We start from the raw sequence: 17,057 nt of genomic DNA on the forward strand, positions 1-17,057 counted from the left end.
TACCCACTGCTTAGCTGAGCCAGGCCTTGGGTCCACAGAGCTCCTTCAGTAGCTGGGTTTACAAGTCACCTCCCCAGTAGACGAGTCCATTTCAGGCCAGACCCCAACACCACATGTGGAAAGAGAACACAGAGCGCCCAGGGAGAGGATTCTGCTGCTCACAGAAGCTGCTCTGTCACCTTGGCCCACACAGCTCTGACCTGCTCCTGCGTGGAGTTCTTTGCAGCTATGAGATGAATTCCCTCAATGTTTGTTTGGGGCAGGGTGGATTTTTGGAGGGTCTGGGTATCTGAAAGGAAAGCTTTTAAAATAAAATTTCAGTTACTACACGTACCACGTGAGTAACTGAGAACTTGGATTCCTTTAACGACTGCTCTGGATTTTGTAAAATGTCAGGGTTAGTGTTGTAGTGTGATGGTAGCACACCTGCCTCGTGTGTGCCAGGCCCTGGGCTTGATTCCCATGACCACCAACTAATAGTAATGATTAATAATTATAATAAAATAAATGGTCACCTGGGCTAGACATGGATACAATTGCACTCATTGCAAATTTTTTTAATAAGTGGAGTGAGAATGGACCTTGATACTATTTTCCTTTAAAGGAAATAATAGTTTCCTTTAAGAAATTAATAGTTCAAGCCTTGATATCTATCTGCTGGCAAGGAATGCAGACCGCAGCAGACCTGATTTACAAATCACTTACTTCTTCATTAGAGTCAGTTGTGAAAACTCGGTGCCCACCATGATGGTACTTGATAAGCTTTAGTGACTGAGCAGCACTTCCTTTAAAATGTTCCACGCACGCACATACTTCCTCCCTTCCTTCTACCGCAGAACTCACTTACCTGGGAGACCTATAGCTCCAGGCAAACCCTTCGGACCTCTTCCTGGAGGGCCACGTTCTCCTTTCTCTCCCAAGTCACCTGCATTTCATTACAGAAATGTTACGTTTCAATATATCAATAAATTTCTGTATTTTAAACTTTGAAAGAAACACAAACTCATGAGGCAAGGCCAAAAGCATATCAACAGACCAAAGAAGAAACAAACAAACAAAGGATTGATCTGTAGCCCCTGAAATGACTGTTTCACAAAACTGGATGTTCATTTTCAGTAAAACACTTGATAAGGCGAGAATCAATGGATCCTTCCTTGATATGATCAAATCTGTCTCAATCTGTAAGCATAACCCTTGACGGTGACCCTTACCCAGGAAGAGTGAGAATATTCTTTTGCCACTATTGGACATCATTTGGTTTGGAGAATTAAAACCATTTCTATTTTTAAATAATGGGAACATATATTTTAAAGATGAGAATTGGCTCAAAACCACTGCAAGCAATAAGTGAATTCAGTCATCTAGCAGGATACAAAATTAATACCCCGAAATCAATCGTTTTCACATATACAAAGAGCCATCGGTTATGAGAAATGGCAGAGGCTATTTATAGCAGCAATTAAAATACTCAACAACTAGACATGCGCTTAATGGAAATGTTCGAGTAACATGTGAAAGAAATTGAGCATTTCTAATGCACGTGAAAAGGCTTGGAAACCATCCTGGAGTGGACTGACAGCCCAATACAGCGTCATCCTTCTCCCTAAGCGGAATACTGATTACAACCCCCTTTTTTTTAAAGTGCACTAAACCAGAGAAGATAATCCTGTCTTATATTTTAAAAATCACGTAGGTTGGAATAGCCATAAAGTTCACCCAAGGAAAGTAGTACCAAGGACTTAATCCCACCAGTAATTAAACCTATCATAATGATGTAGTTCTCATCCACGAGGCACAAGGTCCTAATAGATACAAATATGTATGAGAAATTTGGTTTATAACAAAGATGGCATCTTTTATTTTAAAATTACTTTCATTGTGTTTTCTGTCTGTTTTTGTGTGTGTGTGCATGGGCACATGTGTGTGAGTTGCTTGCAAACACCAGAAGAAGGCATAGAGTCCCCTCAAACTGGGGATAAAGATTTGTGCTAGTGCTCTGATGTGGGTGCTTAGAACAGTCGTGGGTTTGGGTCCTCTGCAAGAGCAGCAAGTGCTCCTAACTTCTGAACCACCTTCCAGCCACGAAGGTGACATCTCAAGTGGAAAGCATTAGCGAGTTATCAAATGCTTAGAAAAAGTGAGGAGCCCACGAGGAAAAGAAGTTACAGCTAAACATCTATCAAACGACAGGATAAATCACAAAGTGATCAAATGTCTAGGAACCATGGGAAAACACGGGGCTGGGAACATGGCTCAGTGGTTAAGGGCACTGTGTTCTTACAGAGGACTCAGGCTCGGTTCCTCGAACCACATCAGGTGACTCACTGTACCTCCATTTCCAGGAGATCGAGCACCCCCTGTGGACCCCACAGGCACCTGCACATACATGGTGCACATATGCCCAACCAGGCACACATACACACACAAGCAGTGAAAAATTAATTTTAAAAGGATGAGCAAACTGCATGATTATTGGCTGGAGGAGCGGAAGGACCGTGTGGTATCTCAGCGGCTATTGGCTGAAGGAGTGAAAGGACCTCCCGCAACACATGATTAGGCAGCCATGAAAAGAAAACAGAAAGGGCTGTCGCATAGATGAGAGAGCCCCTGGGTTTGCTTCCAGATAAGCACAAATTAGAAAGGAACAGAGATGCTTATCCTATAAAATTAGCAAAAGTTCTATGGTTATGCAAACATATTGAGATTATAGAGAAACAAAGAACTGTGTATTGCTTAGGAAAGTGCAACTAGGCATGAGCTCATTGGAAGGTTATGACAACAACAATCAAATTAAAAATGGAGCTCCGTGCTGCCCAGGAATTCTCCTTCCAGACCTTTACTCTCAGAACAGCAAAATACTTTGGAATGGAGTTGGAATTAGAAGCAGCAATGAAGTCCGTGTTAATATTTTGGACCAAGATGAGATGTGTGTGCTGCTGTGCGCTCCACATTGCTACAGCAACGGCAGACTAGAAACTGTCAAAAGGATCATTAAAGGTAAACACTGAGTTACGGCCACAGAACAGACAGCTGCACATCTGGGGAAATCACAGGAAACTCTTTGGCGTGGTCTCCTGGACATATTGTTAAATGAAAAACAAATGAAATCCGGATTGCTTACCGAAGGACAATGTGGCTCTGTTCATAAGGGGGCAGACAAAGCTCCGTCCCCAGATTTCTACAGCATCACTTGTAGGGCTCTATGGGTTTCTTTATCATAAGAAAAAGTCCTCAAAGGAAACTAAGCAGATAGGAAGCTTGTGGGAGAAAGTCCTTACTAAACTCCTTTCTCGCATTTAACTTTTTAAACGGTGTAAATGTAATATTATCAAAAGCAAACTTAATTTAAAAATTAAAGCGTGCTATCGCAAGTGTCTTTCACTTCCTAACTTGGAGTTGATTGGGGATATCCTGCGGGTGGCAACCAAATGTGCACAAGGCATTTATGAGACAGTCGAAATTGGGGGCTCGGCAACTGCAAAACAAGGCTGCAAAATGTTTTCACATGTAAATAAAATATATATATATATATATATATATATATATATATATATATACACACACACACACGAGAAAGCCTTAGGTGGAGTATGAAGTGAGAGCCAGGCTGAGAGGAAAAGCAGGATGCTGAGCTTTCTGGATGCTGTTTACGTCACCTTCATTACTTACAAGCTCTAACTGATGTTCTGCACGTCCGCCCCCAAGAGCGGATTAATAGAGTAAACGTATGAATCACCGTTCCAACATGTATTTTCTCACACCTTCCCTTCCATGCTGTCACATCTGCTTGGCTCACACTGAAATGTCTAAAAATGCACAGCCTTTATTCAAAGGAGCTTAAAAATTAATCCTAATTGTGAACATTTACAAATGAGATTTATGGGCAGAAAGACGAATAAAACATTAAGCAAACTGAGCAGAAGGCCGCTCTGCTGTCACTCTTCGGCCCCGCCATGCGTACAACGGTGCATGCCGCATGGACACTGGTCCTGCATGTGTGCAGTTACACGTATTATGGTGTCAGGGAGAACTACCCATGTGGACGGAGATGTCAGTCTACATTGGTGGGGAAGGGACACTTGGGGAAGGTGACGAGCTCTTATATAAATGTTCCAGGGTCAAGAGGAAAACAATGACTAAGACATAGACTGGGTTATCAAAAGCCCTAATAATAAGTGTAGCTTCCTACTTTCCTTCTTTCTCTGAGAAAAGATTCAAAGTGACTATATGAAAGAGTGAGTCTCACGTTATCTCCTCTTCTTAGATGAAAGTGGGGAAAAGAGACAGACAGACTGAAGAGCATCTCTAATGACTCAAAATTCAAATTTCAACACAGTAGAATGCATTTTCTTGGGGAAATTTTAAGCTGTAAGCTTCTGACTAGTAGAATAAAATATTTTTCATTAAATATTACTGTCCTATATGTGGTGGAGTAAGGTTAAGGTCAGTTACCTAGAATTGTGTATTTTTTAATTAGTTGTAGTGCTGGTAATGAAATCCACCTACCCTGCCTGCCTCCACCCCAGATTTCAGAAGTAAACCTTAGAAAATTCTAATTTAAAGGAATCAAAGGAGGGAGGGGTGGAAGGCTGGGAGTGAAGGACTGGATGGTAGACTGTGCTGTGGCCACTAAAGAAGAAGAAACCCCTGTCACCCAGCAGGGACTGAAAAATGAGCCTCGTGCTTGAGGCCTCTCTTGGGGTCCAAATTTGGAAATGTGCTTTTCTTCCTTTCAGATGAGGCTCTCCTGCTAGAGCCAAACCTGCTCCACACAGCCGCTGTCCCATGCAGCCAAAAGCTCCTCCAGAAAGCACTTCAAAAATGTATGGGCTGGAGAGATGGCTCAGAGGTTAAGAGCACTGCCTGCTCTTCCTAAAGGTCCTGAGTTCAATTCCCAGCAACCACATGGTGGCTCACAACCATCTGTAATGAGGTCTGGTGCCCTCTTCTGGCCTGCAGACATACATGCAGACAGAATATTGTATACATAATAAATAAATAAATAAATAAATAAATAAATAATTTTTTTTTAAAAAGGAAAAGAAAAGAAAAAAAAACAAAAATGCTGGCTACAGTTAAGACCACCGCGAGGGCATCGTAAACCCCCAAAGCCCAGATCTGATCCTGAGAGTCTGGAAGGGGAATTGCTGCTGGACTGCTTGTAAAATTCCCAGGGACATTCCTCATGCAGCCCAGACTGGAGGAGGGGGCTCCATAAGCTGCCTAGAGGAAAGTTTGGTACTAGCACAAAGTCAAGATCTGAACCAATCACTGATTTGCTAAAGAGAACAGGGATGTGAGTTTTCTGTTTCTGTGATTAATTTCCCTAGACCATTTAAGGAACTTGAACGGTACACTGATGTTTGACCACATCAGATCTTCTGAGACTCTGTTGAGTCCAAGTACTAGGCTCCCTCCTGAGTTTCTGATTCAGTGTGTCTGGGGTGGGGCAGAGAACTGGAGACCTTCATAAGGTTTCAGGAGCCTTTCACATGGCTGTTCTTGACACTCAGGGAAAGCTGACTGCATGTGAAGTCGGGGAAGGCTGCATTGATGCCTGTGGTCCAACCGGTCCAACTAACCCAATAACCCACCCAAGCCATGGTCTTCAGGGTGGATGGGACTGCCCACAAGATTCATCTGGCAACAGAGTCCTGAGCTAGTGCAAAAAAGGACAAAGATGCATAAGCACCGGACACTTTCTGAGAAGAACAGAGCGCTCTGTGTTTTCCCTCATCTCTCCAGACTTACAAGCGTCCCAATTAGAGTCCATTTTTAACACACAGCTCTGCACCTGCCAAAAAAGTAATTAAACGAATTGTTCCAACTGGGGGTGCAGTTAGCCAACCACATCAGCAACTCATTTATAGATCCGAAGAGGCAGCTGACTTGCCCTCTGACCCTTCACAGCGTAATATTTGCCCCTAATTGGAGCATCACAATGTTAAAAATAATGTGGGGGGCTCTTGTTTTTTTATGTCACATCCTTTTGAAGTTCCCTGGAGAGCTGTCAGCAACTGGTCACAGCACAGAAATTCCTCGATTTACTTAATTCTCCATAAATTATCCATACACACCTCGGCTCCCATACCTCCACTAGCAAAGGCTGTCTGAGGCACCCTGTCTTTCTGTCAGCTCTACGAATGTCTTACCTGCTCACAAAACTGTGTTTTGTTTTTGCAACATTTCCTGGCTACAAGCACTTGGCTTGCTTTTAGATTAAGGAAAGAAGCAAGTTAGATTGCACCCTGAGGCTGAAAATAAAAGCCCATCAAGAATGAAGGTACCAGACTAACTCTTCAAAGAGGAGGGGAACAGCGCTAATCCGCGACACCATCACATATCCTGCGCCTTTGTTAGGTTAACAGACACCCGACATCCTTAGACTAGATGCTATATTAAGAAATCCCTACAACGACTTTAGAGTCTCGGAGTTTTCTGAGTCTGTGAGTTTGGGTGCAGATCAAACATCTAAAGAAAATGGGCAGCAAGGGTGTCTTGCGCCTGGGCAGAATAGCTTACTTTGGGGCTGCAGAGAGGGTTCCGCCGCTGGAAAGAATACACTGCTCTTGGGAAAGACGCGAGTTTAGTTCCCATAACCCACACTGGGCACCTCACAAACGTCCCTACAACCCCAACTCCAGGGTGTCTGATGCACTCTTTGGCCTCCATGGGAACCCCCATATTCAGACACATACACGTAATTGAAAATAAGATAAAACTTACCTTTAGGTCCTCTTAACCCAAGAGCGCCAGGGGGGCCCTTAATGCCAGGGAGACCACGAATTCCCATTTGACCCGGGAAACCATTCTCTCCAGGGGGGCCTGGAGGCCCAGGGGGACCAGGCCTCCCAGGAAGACCTGAGGCTCCTGCATCTGGTCTCTTGAGACTAGCAGCCATTTCAGCAAAATGCTCTGAAAGATAATAAAAAAAAGACTGCAGGTCACAAACACAACGATTGGCCCAGGAGAAGAGGATAACATCCCCAGCGACCTTTCCTGAGCTTGCCCTGGATCTATCTGGCACAGCTATTTTGAGACAACTCGGGGTGAGGGGGTTTTGAGAGGAGTGGTGATCCAGAACCTTGAGAAAGACACCAGAATCCTATCTGGTACTCGGTGAAACCCCAGGATGCGAAGAAATTGAGTTTTTTATCATGCATGGGTGGAAATGTTGTCTCGGAGCTTTAAAAAAACAAAACAAAACAAAACCGAAGCATAGCTCAAAATTAAGGTTCAGACACTCTTTGAGATCGATCATCGAAACTAAAAGCTTTTTTGGTTCAAAGCAATTCTATAATCTGAAATATCATGAGAATTCGTGGCTTCTAATAATTCTTTCCCCTCCAGTTTGTTTTCATGTTTGGAGTAGGTAACAATCATTAAAAATAACCTTCCTTGAAAATAGTCACAGTTTGTCTTAAAAATTAATAACTCTGTGGGCTTCTTACATACATTCAGAATCAGCTTCCAAAGCTGTGGAAGGCAAGAAAATCCACCCCATTAAAATGCTGAGGCAAGTATTCTAGTGCAATATTGTTTTTAAAGCTTTAGGGTAAATAAAAAAAAAAAAAACAGGAACTAAAAACACATTTTGATCCAACAATTTAAAAATTACTTAAGTATGACTATTTTGAATTTCTTAATTTATAAACATAAAATTATAATTTTCCAGATATGTTAGTAATGCTTAAAGCTCAAATAGGAGCCAAAATAAAGTGTGTGCAGTGACGAGACTTATGTTGGCTTACGAATACAGAAATATTCGTTTCATTCTCGTTTGGTTCTAGAGAATTCTACAAGTCTACTCGACAGAGTGAATTGTCTACCAGCACGTGAAAGACAAGCATTCCTTTGGGACACAATTCTACCATAATAAGAGGGTTTTCTGCAGAAAGTGCCAAAATTATGGTGTCTCCTCAGTTGGGGGTATTTTTGTACATATTCATTTTCTCTGTGGTTTTATGAGTAGGCAAACTCTAAAATGAATAATGATTTCCATAGCCTTAGATAAATTTAGATCAAGATTAACGAATACAGAAATACTTTTTTTTCAAGTCATTTTTCGGGAAACTGTTACTTGTTACTTTTTAAACATATGTTCTAAGTGGGTATCAACGATGTCCTTATGCTACTCATGGGCCCTGGGCTGTGAGATCCTAAAAACCATACCAGATAGACACTAAAGGGTAGCATCTTCAGGAGAGGGGATGCCTAGGAATTTGTGTTGCAAATGAGGGGGGAAAATGACATGTGTATATGCATTTGTTTCCCTATGTTAGCTTCTCCTCTGGAAAGGGGTGGATGAGACCCATAGAGATGGAGCCTGGATGGGGAGTGGAGAGAAGGCTAAGAGAGAAGATAATATTTTATTATAAGCTGGTAAGCATCACCTCATAACATAACTGGTATTAACATCACTCAACATCTCCCACCTTTAAAGCTGGTAACTTAGCCTTGCACACATACAGAAATAAAAGCTAAAGAAGCAAAAGCGGGCAATGGAAATATTTCAACCCTGCCATTGATTTACCTTGAATAACTCTCATGCAAACCTGCTTGATGTGCTGATCTGTTGGTGCTCTGCCCTAGGATGAGAAAGAAAAGCACAGGTTGTATTCACAGTCGTAAATAGAAGACTGTTAAGCTGTTAGGACAGACATCACAAGGAACCAGGTGCCGGAATCGATGAGAGGGCTACTGCTGAAGAACTTGGTTGAGATTAATGGAGCTATACCCATAGAAAACCCTGGGATGTGTCGACCACTCACCGGAGGGCCCTGGATACCAGGCAGCCCAGTGGCACCTTGTTCTCCCTGCACACCCCGGGGTCCAGGAGGTCCTCTTGGTCCTTCCATTCCAGGAAGCCCTCTGACTCCTTCAGGGCCCCTCAGGCCAGGTTCCCCAGGATTACCCACCTAGAACAAAGAGTGCACTATGAAACTGGGGCTAGACATAAGCAATGTTCTGCTTAGTATCAATACAAATATTTAGGTGGAATTTTAGGTTTTCTACCATTTAGGTCCTTCAGTGGTGTCTGTCTAGAAGTTACCTCAACTATAGACACTCACCAGCCACTTAGAATTTAAATAAACTTATAATTATTTTATTATTATTTCAAAATCTCCACTGAGATGAGATCAGTTTCAGGACTCATTTGCCATCCCTTAAGCCGCTTCCTAAGAACAAGTCAGTGGTTTTAGGCTTCCTCCTGGTTTTGAATCCAGGTCCTTACACATGCCCTACCACCAAGACGCGGCCCTGGTACAAGCAAGTTGTTTGTTTTGTTTGTTTGTTGTGAGTGTGTTGGGGGGGGGGGATGACGACACAGACGTCAAAGGACAACCTTTAGGAGTTAGGCCTCACATTTTCACCTTGTTTGAGACAGGATCTTTCTGCTGTTTCATATCATAAGCCAAGTTTTCTGGCCTGTCTGGAAAGTCCCCAGTCTTTGCTTCCCATCTCCCACTGGCATGCTGGGGCTACGGAGACTCACGCCACCATCAACAGCTTTGAAATGATTTTTGGAGATCTTAACTGAGATCATAAAGTTTGGGGGGGGGGTTGTTGTTGTTTTTGGTTTTTAATTTATTTTTATTTTATTGGTGGTTTTGCCTATATGTCTGTCTCTGTGAGGTTGTTGGATCCTGGAGTTACAGACAGTTGTGAGCTGCCATGTGGGTGCTGGGAATTGAACTTGGGTCCCCTGGAAGAGCAGGTTAACAGTGCTATTAACCGCTGAACCATCTCCCCAGCCCCAGATCATAAAGTTTGTACGGCAAGTCCTTTTACCCACCCAGCTGTCTCCCCAGCCTGTCATTAGTTTTTAAAAAACAGTTGGTAACATTTTCTGGCAATAAAAAAAAAAAACTTCTTCCTAGTCAAAGGTTTTCTCCAAGATGTGTTATTTAGGTATAACAATGTAACAATCCAAGAATCTATGGTATTTGACTTTTCTAAGATGTTTTTGATGAACTTGAAGACACTAGTAATAAACAGGAATCAGAAAATGCTAACATTAACTAAGCCAGTGCACTCAGAATACCCTTGAAAGTGATGCATTTAAAGGGGGGGGGGGCGACTTCACAGTTTCAGTAATAAGGGAATTAAAGCCTAAATATTAAAGAAGCTAACCAGCAAACCACTCTCTTCCTCAGCATGGAGGCATACATACAACACAAATTGCATGTTTTTCCCCCTGAAAGCACCACTAAAAGCATTTTTAAAATCTTCATATATAATAACTGCTTTTAAAAAGAGACTTTACAAATTCACTCTTTTGTGAGACTAAAATTTGTTGCAATTTGTAGTCAAGCAGTACAGCATACTGTTGTTCTGAATAAGAATGAAAATTTATAGGACAAGAGGAAGTGGGGGGGGGTGTCAGGACAAAAGGAAGTCCGGGAGTGCTAATCTTGCAGGTGGGGATGTTCATAGAGCGACTTCACCCTGCCTCTTTTTCCTGTGCAGTATCTATCTGTGAAGAGCTGTTTCAAATATTCCAATGTGTGCAGCCCAAGGGAAGACGTAAAGCCACAAATTCACCACATGCTCCCAGACTAGGTCCCACAAGCTTTCTCAATCTTGCTTTATGATGTAAAAGAAAATAATATTCATCTAAGTCAACGTGACAAGATGGCCTCTCTACGAGAATTAGAACTTGAAAGACTAGCTGGAAAGCAACACCAACAAAGAGATCTAAAACTGCAAAAGGCTGCAAAACTGTCAGGTACCCAGGTGAAAAACTCCAGCAGCTTCTAAAACAAACCAAAGAGATGCCAAAATGAAGTTTAAACATGCACTCCAGAACTGGCCACATTTTTACACTCTCTTGATGGCGATGGATAAGATTACTACCGAACAAAGCACAGGAGCTCTTGGATGCAAAGATCAGGATGCCATAAGGATCCTGGATTTCCCAGGAAGAGTTCTTCAACTCTGTGCACTGAGCAGACCTTGGGTTTTCATCTGAGCTCACATTCGAGTGCACGATAAAAGCTCCTATGTTAGGAAATTATTTTCCAGACTCTGGGGCAGGACAGTTCAATTTCTTCAGCATTGCTTGGGCAGTGTCATATACGAAGTGGGTAGAAGAGAAGGGATGAATTAAGAGCTAATTCCTAATACATCCAAATTAGAATGCAGTAAGTGTTGGTCACTACATTATGATCAATTTTTCTTTTATAGTTTAAATCTGTTCCTTGAACATCACCGAATTATTCTAGACAATGACATAAAATTTCTCTCACCAAACACATCAGGGTTTACTCTTTATAGTCAGTGCAATTTTAAACCATTCCTTTCAAGTATTCTTTAGTTGTTGTTTTTCAAGACAGAGTTTCCCTGTGTAATAGCTCTGTCTGTTCTAGAACTCGTCTGTAGACCAGGCTGGCCTCAAACTCACAGAGATCCACCTGCCTCTGCCTCTCAAATGATGGGACTAAAGGCAGGTGCTGCTACCACCTGGTCAAGTATTCTTAAGCACAAACATTCTTGAAATTTGCTGTTTAAAGGAAGGGATGTTCATACAATGTGATTGCATGCATACGCTAGTGTGCTTGCAGCCTACAAACAAGCCTGCATCTGAGCCCTGAAACCAAGTTAGGGTGGGTGCCCCTGGCAGATAAGGTAGAGGAGGGATCAACATGTGGAAGTAGGAGGTAGGAATTCTTATGAAGGAAAAAGTCAGTTCACACTAGGAAGTGTTATATGGCACAGTATATAAAAGCACAGAAAACACACAAAGTTCTAGCTCTCCAAAGTTCTAGACAAAATGGAAAAATCAAGAACACTTCCAGACAGGTGTGGTCTACTCTACTGGGAGCTTGATTTGATTCTACAATGGTTATCTTTTTTAAGTTCTTCTTTAGGATTCAGAGGGAAAGAGCGATATGTAATGGGTTCTTTTTTTAGTAGGGTTAAGTTAGCTGCTGAGGAGATAATTTGTCAGATAAAGACAGAAATAGGGAATATTTCAGAAACAGAGAGAATGTAAGAATCCATTGGAAGCCAGTAGTAATGGCCTTTGAGATTACCATCTGAGCTTCCCTTTTCTCTCTAAATTCTCAGTTCCAGATTGTGCTGATATGCACATTAGCAAGATGCCTCGGGTTTCCTATGAATTAGGTCTACAACTTTGAATTCATCTACTTCAAGGACATGAGCTTAGTTTCTATAAAATAACAAAATGGAAGAAGCTGATCATTTTGTGGTTCTGATGATTCTGTTATATTCTGTTATGTGCTCGGCTTCTCTCTCTGTTCCCTCAACTAGAACACGTGGGAGATTAAGACAGTTACTGAAACATTCCGCAGAAGCGTGGCTGCCGCTGAGATTTAGCCGTTCTCCTCACTGCAGAGTGCCTGCCACCTTTAAGAAATGGCCCATTTAGGGAGGGTGTCAGGGCTTTGTAATGTAACATCCACTGAGCCTTTTAGAATATCAAAACAAACCCCTTCTTTAGAGTGGTTGGTTCAGAAGCTAGATCCATTTACACAGTTAAGAATTTTTTTCCTACTGGTCCAATCTATTATTTACAGAGTAAATTTAGAGACTTATTTCCTCCTAGTCCTTCGTGGGATTTAATTTTATACCACCATTTCATGAAGCGGAATATTACATTTTCTACAGCTTTATTTATGTTTTTAATTTTGTACCATTTAATTTCATCATACTTACAGATCCTTTTGGGCCAGGTGATCCCATATCTCCCTAAATCAGTAAAACAAAATTAGATTAGTACAATTCATTCACTTTACAGTTTCCTAAACCATGTTTTCCAATGCTATTGTACTGCTAACATACAGAAAACCATATGCAGATGGAGCCCAGAATTGTAGCAAACAGTTCACTCAAAATGTGGGCTGCCATTCCAGCTCGGCTACCCAACTCTGTGCTTCTGTGTGAGCAAGGCCACCTCCCAGCCCCTGGCCAACTGAGCTGTTGACTGACAGGCTGAGATCAGAGCTGTGGGAAGTCCACCCAGATATACACGCTCAGCATCAAAAATGAAAATCTATACGTAATAAAATAAAAGAGCTTTTCTTACCAACTACGGTAGACATTTAAAACTATACACTGACATTTTATTTTTATGTTTCTATGTTTCCTAACTCATTCCCCAAAATCTATCGAACAAAATATACACGCTTTCAGTCTTTAAGAAAAAAAAAAAAACCACCTAGGCGATCTTCCCGTCATTAATTTTGGATGAGTTCGGTTGAAGAGTTAGCATATCTCCACTACAAGATGGAATGATTTAAATTTTAAAACATTCCCTAGGCGCATAAAATGATCAGCCATTACAGAAGCTAAAATGCGGTAATCTCAGTAATTTCCTTTAAACAAAATTCCAGCAACTTGGCCCAGTTCAGACATTTCATTCCTATTTCTTCCAGACCCTATAAGTCTGAATAAATATTAGCACACAGTTTCTCTGCTCTTGAGGAGCTGTAAGGCTACTTCACAGGAAAGACCTTGCTGACCACAGAAGGATTCAGGCATACATTTCCACATCAGGTTTGATCATTCCCGCCCAAACCACCATGGTAATGAGGCAGCGAGCCTGAAGCTCTGCACACAGACAGTGTGCCCTGTCCTTGTCCTGGAGACCCGGCGGTCTCACCCTCTGGAGATGGGCGTCATTCCTCCAGAGCTTATAGGGGAAGATAGGAAGCTCTCAGCCATATTTGCAGGCCACAGTTCCCTGACCATAAAGAGACACGGTTTTTCTGCTAGACTGTATTCCTACACATTCTGTAGTACTATCTGAGCAACTTGAATGTCTCCGTGTGAGACCATGGAAGAATTCGCTATCTCTAAGGGAATTCTGCAGAAATTTAAAACTACATCTCCAACTACTTTTCCTTCCTTCAGGATCGGGAATCATCAGTCAAGGTAGAGGGAAAACCCACTTAGCCTTTGAGATAATGGGAAGAGGGTCAGAAAGAGAAATCGTATTTTTTCAAAAATTTCGAAGTCTTATATCCCCAATTAAAAGAAAAAGTCTTACAAGATCGCCCCTTTCCCCAGCTTCACCTTCTTCACCAGAGGCACCCTAAAAAAAATTAAGATAAAATGTCAGATGTTTTTCAATCATCTATTCATGAGTCAGCATTAACCAATCAACACTGATGAGCATTTCTAGGTGCCCAAATGCCCCCACGGATCATGTAGGAGCTCTCGATTCCATACCAGCAGGCTAACCCTAACCAAAAAAAAAAAAAAAAAACAGTAGATGAGAGAGGACAGAGGTGAGACCTGGTATCAGTTACTGACTGAGTTTAATTTATTTCATTAAGCCAACAAGGATATCTAGAAATTTTAAAGTTCAATAACCCTTGAAAGTGGCACCCTACAGTAGAAATAGGTATCCAGACACAGGGCTGACTCTATTTACACATTTAATTTGCTGAGGTCTTAATTACACAATACTTAAAATGCTATTTTGTGGCTTTGAAAGTCCATGTCATCTGACTAAAACCCGGCAAGCCAGAGAGTCGGGGCCACACTATTCAAATGAAGAGCACAGCACAGCACAAGAGACAGCCGCTAGCTCCAGCATATGAACACAGCCTGGCTGCACAGCAAACCTCATTGTAGCGTTCACTCGCTCTACAGTACACGGAGAAAAGCTCTGAGTCACCATCGTTCACCACGCCCGCAAACCAGCCAGCCGTGCCCTTGAGAAGTGGCATATAGCCAATACCACCAACCAGCCCACACAGCTTACCTGCTCACCCTTGGGACCTGGTTCGCCAAATACACCCTGAAATGAATAAGATTTAACACTTATTCAGTATTCTGAGTCGTGTGTGCAATTTCAGATGAGCCAACATCCCCGAATGGAATGATGGATGGTGTGTTGACTGAGAGCTCCCCATTTCTCGCTGCTAAATGAGGACCAGATGAGACCTGTGCTTATTGATACTTGTTCTCAAAATCGCTGGCAACAGGGGAACATTCTTTGACTATATCCATGTTAATGAACATTCACTGATAGGAATATAAACTTAGAACTAAATAAAAACTATAACTACAACTGGTACTTCAGCCTTTATTTCTCTTTCTTCCAGGAATTTACTTTTTTGTTTTGTTTCTTTCTTTTCAGTGTCATCTCTCGCTAACTTCATTTGCTTTCACGTGTTTCTTTGTGATAATCGTTAGAGACAGTCGTCACTGGACAAAGCAAGCTTGATTTCTCAACAAAGAAGGATTCATCATTCCAGATGAAAAGGCGTGTAGAATGCTGGATCTCTTACCCTGTCGCCTTTCATTCCAGGAAGTCCAGGGGGCCCAGGCAAGCCAGGAAGGCCAGGGCTCCCACGAGGTCCCTGGAAAACAAACAGAGAAATCTCCAAAGTCGCAGTACCCACAATACTCAATGTTGACAGGCCAGACAGGGCGCTGGGGTATCAACACATATCTAAATTTAATGTGTGGTTGGTTTAGAGCTGCCCCCTTCAGTTTGGCTCCGTCTTGTAACCCAGAAGAGGGGCCAGTGGCCTCCCACCTTCCACCCCACCTCTGAGTTCCCACTGCACAACTCAGCAACAGTAGACTCTTTCAGTCAAGGTCCCATGGGCCGCTGTCGCCTCTACTATGTAAACAGGAGCTACACAAGAAGCAAAAGCCGGCATTCATCCACAGTTCTCTTCCATTCCAAGAAGAGGCAGATGCCAAATGCAGCACTCCAAGCCTCTCTAGATTTTCAAACGCATTCAAACCACACTGATTAAAATAAATACTCGCGGAGGATATGATAGATAGAATTTGAAATTCCATATTTCCAGTTTCACATTTCATATACAACAAAAAATGTATAGCTGATCAGACAACCTGTTGTAAATTGGTTTTTCTTCCCCTTCCTGTTTCAAAAACCGTATCTGCTTTGTAGGAAGCAAACACGTAGAGATTGGAAACATCACTTACCAGTTTGCCTGTTATGCCTGGGGACCCTTCTGGTCCTACTTCCCCTCTACTTCCCTGTGAAAACATACATGTTGTCATCAGCTGTATGTTTAGGCCAGAGTCAAATGCTTAATTGTTATATGAAAAAATAAATAACATTCCATATAGGTTTTTGTTAAAATTTAGGAGTTGCCAAGATCCTCTCCCTTCACTGCGGTTGAAGGTGCAAGCCACTCTATCAAGATCTAATTATCCTCTGTGCACACTCTTCACGGGACCTGCTCGTGCTCTTCCAAGGATGCAGGACATTGGAAATATCCACAGTCTGTACATGCAATGACAATTAGCAAGGCCCAGCATGTAAGTCACATTCTATTTTACGTTATGGATATTTATATATATACACATTTTATGCCCACACTTAGGCATGCATGTTCTTGGGGTATTCCAGACTTATCCATTTGGCATGGTGCCATGTCTGTGATGCCGAGCAAGCTCTTGTGTCTATGGACACCTCAAAGGAGCAACTGGAAGTGATTGCTTACCTCAAGAGAGGCATGAAAAGGAAAACATGAGACAGAGATGCTCGTCTGTGAATCATCACTGCACCTCAAGAAGGCACAGATGGAAGACATTTATAAACTTTCTGAGATAAAATGTCTTGTTTCCCTCATTCTAGATCTAAATATGTCTTCAAGGATTACAGACTTTGAAAAGTGACTCACTATGAAGATTTGCTAATGGCAATGCCAATTTTATTTTTTGGGCCAATTTCAAGTTGTTGTTTTTTTTTTTAATTTGAAATTTAAGTCTTCAAATTTCTATTCTACTTGAAACCCTAACCTTTAAAGAAAAGAAACTTTTGAGAGAAGGTGATGAGTGTCTTTTACTTGTATTCTTAAGAACTCACCACAATTTCATGTGATCTGACTAAAGCCTGTTGTATACCTCATGCTGTGTTCAGCTGAGTGGAACACTTGTACACAATCAACCACATTCCCTTCGAGATCTATCAAAGAACTAGGAGGAATAATTTGAGTTTGTTTTCCTTTAAAATGATATAAAAGCTCCATTTTAATAATTGATACTTCTAAATGCTCCTGGCCTATTCTGGACTATATGTTATTCATTCATCTTTAGGTTGAACG

At 41.9% G+C, this 17,057-nt stretch overlaps 1 protein-coding gene across 1 annotated transcript in view; it reads right to left on the reverse strand.

Moving 5' to 3' along the window:
* Col9a1 (collagen type IX alpha 1 chain) overlaps positions 1-17,057 on the reverse strand; it is an 80,342-nt gene that overhangs the window by 7,843 nt on the left and 55,442 nt on the right. Inside the window, exons 29-37 of the mRNA XM_041656223.1 lie at positions 15,931-15,984; positions 15,261-15,332; positions 14,732-14,767; positions 14,012-14,056; positions 12,679-12,711; positions 8,772-8,918; positions 8,534-8,588; positions 6,727-6,915; positions 848-925 (exon numbers count right to left, since the gene is read on the reverse strand). Coding sequence (XP_041512157.1) covers positions 848-925; positions 6,727-6,915; positions 8,534-8,588; positions 8,772-8,918; positions 12,679-12,711; positions 14,012-14,056; positions 14,732-14,767; positions 15,261-15,332; positions 15,931-15,984 — 709 coding nt within the window. The remainder of the gene's footprint in view (positions 1-847; positions 926-6,726; positions 6,916-8,533; positions 8,589-8,771; positions 8,919-12,678; positions 12,712-14,011; positions 14,057-14,731; positions 14,768-15,260; positions 15,333-15,930; positions 15,985-17,057) is intronic.

Source organism: Microtus oregoni, unplaced genomic scaffold (genome assembly GCF_018167655.1).
Source record: "Microtus oregoni isolate MIOR12 unplaced genomic scaffold, Mior012 000007F_ref0000211, whole genome shotgun sequence".
Taxonomy (NCBI): domain Eukaryota; kingdom Metazoa; phylum Chordata; class Mammalia; order Rodentia; family Cricetidae; genus Microtus; species Microtus oregoni.